This window comes from Ctenocephalides felis, unplaced genomic scaffold (genome assembly GCF_003426905.1).
Source record: "Ctenocephalides felis isolate EL2017-DRISC unplaced genomic scaffold, ASM342690v1 CF-g0.4_SCAFFOLD_00845, whole genome shotgun sequence".
Classification (NCBI taxonomy): domain Eukaryota; kingdom Metazoa; phylum Arthropoda; class Insecta; order Siphonaptera; family Pulicidae; genus Ctenocephalides; species Ctenocephalides felis.
The window spans coordinates 8,490,370-8,495,853 of NW_020536999.1; the positions used below are offsets into that span (position 1 = coordinate 8,490,370).

Below are 5,484 nucleotides of genomic sequence, written 5' to 3' on the forward strand. Positions count from 1 at the left end.
AAGCTCAAACTACCGAATCGATTTTAAACTATGGTGTATGGCATCGTGCCTTAAGGCAATTGCTGGAACTTCCCGTACCAAATATTATTATTTTTTAAAAACGATTAACATTTTTGAAAAATAGGACTTCGAAAAAATTAGATTTTTGAGAAACTAGGAATTTGAAAAAAAATTACTTTTTTTGAAAAAAAAATGTTTTCTTTATTTTGACATATTTTGGAAAATCTGAACTTTTTTACGAAGCAATCGTACTGCTTTGACTGCATAGAGACAAAATGTCAAAGCGCCTAAGCGCTGCGTCGCCGTCTAACGAATAAACATTGGTACGGAACCCATAGGAATGCAAACAAAATTTATATTTATTGTTAAAATCTCTATAAAATATCTGATAATTTGATGTGCATATGTCTAATGATCATTTTTGACCGCCAAATGGCATTTTTTTACTTTTTTCATTAGATCTCCGTAACCGCTAAACCTGCCTTTTTGAAAATTTGATCGGTTCTTCACCTTGTCAATACAAGTAAAATGTTTTTGAATTATTAAAATCGGACGCTCCGTTCTCTTAAAAACTGAATTACCGTTTTCGGCACTTTTTGCCCCGTATCTTCGGAACGGCTAGACCTGCCTTCGCCAAAAACTAATCAGCACGTCTCCTTATCAATACGAATCGAATGTTCTTCGAATTATTCAAATCGGTTGATCGGTGTTCCCGAAATCGTCGACGAAAATTTGTATCAACACACACATACATCCATTTTTTCTAAGGTATGCCAAAATATTCAGAAACCTTTGAAACGTCGAGAAATGCAAAAATTTTCATTTTCGATTTTTTTGCGATTACTATAACTTGCCCTATGGTAAGTTAACAAATATTGAAATATTTTTATTTCTATTTTATACTTACCTTAGATATGAAGTCTTGTGAAAATCCAGGAATCATGCCCATAATTTGTGAAAACGGTCCCATTTTCATAATATTCTGAAACTGTTCATACATATCACGCATTGTAAACTGCCCGTGTTTTATTTTCTCTAATAATTCTTCATTATCATCCAATTTTAATTCATTAACTTTATCGATCAAGCCTTCTATATCACCCATACCCAACAACTTGCTTACGAAAGGTTTAGTTTTAAAAGGTTCTAAGTCGTCTATGTGTTCTCCTGTACCTATAAAGATAATAGGACTATTTGTGGCTGCTACAGCTGATAAGGCACCTCCACCTTTAGCATGACCGTCCAATTTTGTGATAATAACCGAACCAATGTCTACTTTTTCTTTAAAAGCCTTCGCTTGTCCTTCACAAGCCTGTCCAATAGTAGCGTCCATGACGAAAATAATATTATCAGGACGTATAGCATTTGAAACTGCTAACATTTCCTCGAACAAAGATTCTTCTTGCTTATGTCTACCACTGGTATCAACAATAATAAATTCAAAGCCTTCTTTCTTAAACATATCTACACCATCTTGAGCGATAACTACAGGATCAACTTCTGTGTAGCTACCGTAGAAAGGAATTCTAGCTTTTGTACAATTTTGTTTAACCTGATCGTAAGCACCGGCACGGAAGGTATCAGCGCAGACCAGGCAAGATTTCCAGTTCTTTTTTAAATAATGGTAAGCAAGTTTTGTACATGTCGTTGTTTTACCTGAACCTTGTAAACCTACAAACATGATGACGTTCGGTCTGCCTTTAACAGGTTGGAAGGGTTTTACTCCGGGGTCTACAAGTTTGACAAGTTCTTTGAACACTGCTGACTGGATCATACGTCTCTTGTTGAGGCCTCCAGCCATTTCTTCAAAGTCGATGACAGATCGTACATTCTCTCTTAATTTTTTGACTAAACGAATGTTGACATCGGCTTCTAGTAAGGCTGCACAGATGTCTTTTAACATAGAATTTAAAACCTCTTCATTAATTACAGTTGCTTTACTCAGCGACTGTAACGCAGAGGTTATCTTGCGTCCTAAATCTGCTAACACCATTTTGATAAACTATATATATACAACTATATACTTAATAATTAAATATAATATGTCAAATTATTTCTTTTACTAAATATATGAATTTTGTCATAGCACAACTTTAAATCAAATGTAAATTCTGCCAAAAACATATGCTATATCGAACTATTTGTTTACTAAGATACATGCATTGTTATATAATTATTAACAAAAATTGTATTTCAATAAGAACATGTTTTGTTATACTTTGTTATGAATCTTTTTAATATTTTATAATTATTTTTGAATCAAATAATTCATCTTGACATATGACAAAATATAAAAGTCGACACACGTATCAATACAAGCACCAACATTAGAAATAAACGGAGCTGTCAACACAGAACAAGTTCAGAACACTGCCAACAAATAATACAAATTTTGAAATACGAATCTTGAATTATGTATTTAAAATAATCGTTTGTGTATTTAAATATAATTAATAACAATTAATTATTAGACTCCTTATAAGGCATATTGCCAAAGCAAGTTGCATGATCTTTCAGATACATGTAAATAACTAAATACACACTTAAGGGGTTATATACACAGTTTGCATTTTCTGAAAATCGTTTTTTTTTTATTAATTTTCCGTAGAGTAAGTTATAGTAATCGTAAAAAAATCGAAAATGATTTTTTTTATATATATTTACGTTTCAGGGTTTCTGAACATTTTGGCATACCTTAGAAAAAATGGATGTATGTGTGTGTGTGTATGTGTGCGGATACAAATTTTCGTCGACTATTTCAGGAACGATCAACCGATTTGAATAATTAAAAACACATTCGATTCGTGTTGATAAGGAGACGTTCTGATTAGTTTTTGGCAAAGGCACGTCTAGCCGTATCGGAGATACGGGGCAAAACATGCCAAAATGGTATTCAAGTTTTTAAAAGAACGGAGCGTCCGATTTGAATGATTCAAAAAACATTTTACTTGTATTGACAAAATAAACAATTGGTGAAATTTTTGGAAGGGCAGGTCCAGCGTTTGCGGAGATCTAGTACAAAAAAGTAAAAAAAGGCCATTTGACGGTCCAAAAAGATCATTAGACATATGCACATCAAATTATCAGATATTTTATAAATATTATAATGATAAGTACAAATTTTGTGTACATTTCTATGGGTTCCGTACCATTGTTTACACGGTAGACTACGACGCGGCGCTTACGCGCTTCGATATTTCTACTCTAAAAAACAGTTAGTCTTATGCAACGTTATTGCTTTTAAAAAAGTTGAAATTTATCAAAAAAAAAATCAGAATATAAAAAAAATCAAATTCCTACAAAATTGTTAAGTTCAAAGAAGTTCTAGCAATTTGCCTTAAGACACGATATTATGCACCACTAGTTTATTGGTATTATCAAAAAAATAGTACTTATCTAGATATTTAACCTTAAGGCAAATTCGCATAAACTTCCCGGTGTATGTGTAAATAATAGACTAAGAAACCGATTCTGCCGCATAATAGAAAAATGTTATGGCAAAGCCATGTTATGAAGAACTTTTCATATAAATATTGACAAAAGCCATGTCGTTGGTGTGCATTCAGGCATATTTTTCAGGTGTCGGTAGAAAATATAACTTAGAAACCGCACAACGTCAAAAAAACAACTTAGATAACAGAGTCTTTCTGACTCAGCTCCATAACATAAAAGTGACGTTGCAGTTTATGTGTGAAACGCCTGAATCCACAGCAAATACATGACATTTTGACGGTATTCAGTATGATGCATTGGTATAATGTATGCAAGTTGAAGCGTAACATGGCCTTGCCATAACATCTATAAGTATTTCGATTTGTGACTAAATACATACAAGTTTAACTGATTTAAATTATCATTTAATAAAACGAGTGTAATTCTTATTAGTATTACGAAGCAATTCATACAATAAATTTTCAAGTTGAGATATTTTAATAATCGTTTATACATTCTTTTTGCATTTAGGTTCAACAGGTTTAGGAGGAGTCCATATCAAAATCTTAGGCCTGGTTGTAGAATATGGATAATACTGGTCTCTGGTTCCTGTTTTATTTTCGTTATGTTCTAACGAATAACAATGGGGTAAATTATCGGATTCTGGTGGATTTGCTGTACGATGATGTAACCAGCCTTGCCACTCGGGAGAACCCTAAAAAATATTTGTAATTTTTATGTTTTTCATAACTATCTTCAAGCGTATTTTTGTATTATTATATTGGCCATGAATACAGCTATCTTCATGACGGTACCGGAAAGTAGCTACCCTGAATCGAGCTTATTTTAGCCTTTGAGCATTAATTGTAATAAAAACTTGCTAAAAATATCATATTATATAAACAAATCAGTATTTTTACAGTCCAAAGTTCCAAAGGTTGAAATCTAACCCAACAACCTATAAAGCTTTTCATGAGACCTTTACAAACTATTTGAAAAAAAAAGAAGGAGCATATGCTATTATGAAAGTGTAGTATGATTCTAAATATTATTTATATTTTTTTTATTTACCTGAGATGCATCATAGTTTAGACCATGATGTTCAGCATACACAACCCATCTATTTGTTGGAAAGAAATATCTTGGATTTTCATAATATTTATTTCCATATCGATCCCTACCAACATATTTGCCGAATTTAAGACTATCCATTCTGTTTGTCAATAATTTTTTGATTTTAGATTAATTTATAACATCAATAAGTTACATTCTCACCTGTACAATGTATAAATGCTTTTACGAATGCCTCCATTAAATTTGATGATTTTTATAAGATTTTTCATTGGTTCAATAGGACTCATTATTAAATCTTTAATTAACGATGCCATTGTGAGTACTAATTAAATAATTTCAAAATATTTTTATTTAAGAATGCACAAGTAATAATTGTCAATTTGTTAAACTGTCAGTTGTTTTTTTTTAACTTAAAATGAAAATTTTTGCATTTTTCGACGTTTTGAAGGTTTCTGAACATTTTGGCATACCTCAGAAAAAATGGATGTGTGTGTATGTATGTATGGATACAATATGGATTTGAATGGTTGAAAAAACATTCGATCAAATAACGTAACGTATCGAGACAAAATTCACAGTATTCAGGAATAAATTTTATTCTAGTTGAACTAAAAAAAACTTAAAAAATGTTATAATTAACCCACTTTATAAACAATCTAAAGTAAAATTTTGAAAAAAACATGATTTTTTTCAAGTTGCAAAAAATTTCTGTATTTTTTAGGATGGAAATTGTGAACTGCATCTTTCTCGCCAAAAGACACTTGCACGCTCGTGGCGCATCGGCAAAATGCTTGTACCCGGCATATTATGACATATATTTTAACGAAAAAAATTGAGAAGAATGTTGAAATATGTAATAATAAAACCTGAAAGTTTCGTTTTAATTAAACATTTATTTCCTTCCTTAAAAATTCTTCAAAAAAGGCGACTTGTTAAAGCTTTTGAAGCAAGCTCTCTACTCAATATTCCTCATTACGG

General features: G+C 31.5%; 2 protein-coding genes across 2 annotated transcripts; both read right to left on the minus strand.

Annotated features, from left to right (window-relative positions):
* Positions 1-892: 892 nt before the first annotated feature.
* Positions 893-1,993, minus strand: LOC113372550 (signal recognition particle 54 kDa protein-like). The gene has a single exon (XM_026612895.1). The coding sequence runs from the start codon at positions 1,991-1,993 to the stop codon at positions 893-895; it is 1,101 nt and encodes a 366-aa protein (XP_026468680.1).
* A 1,947-nt stretch (positions 1,994-3,940) lies between these two features.
* On the minus strand, positions 3,941-4,820 carry LOC113372566 (probable NADH dehydrogenase [ubiquinone] 1 alpha subcomplex subunit 12). Its single transcript, XM_026612915.1, has 3 exons — positions 4,708-4,820; positions 4,504-4,645; positions 3,941-4,147 (listed from the first exon to the last, which is right to left on the minus strand). The coding sequence occupies exons 1-3, from the start codon at positions 4,818-4,820 to the stop codon at positions 3,941-3,943; spliced, it is 462 nt and encodes a 153-aa protein (XP_026468700.1).
* Between the last annotated feature and the right edge of the window lie 664 nt (positions 4,821-5,484).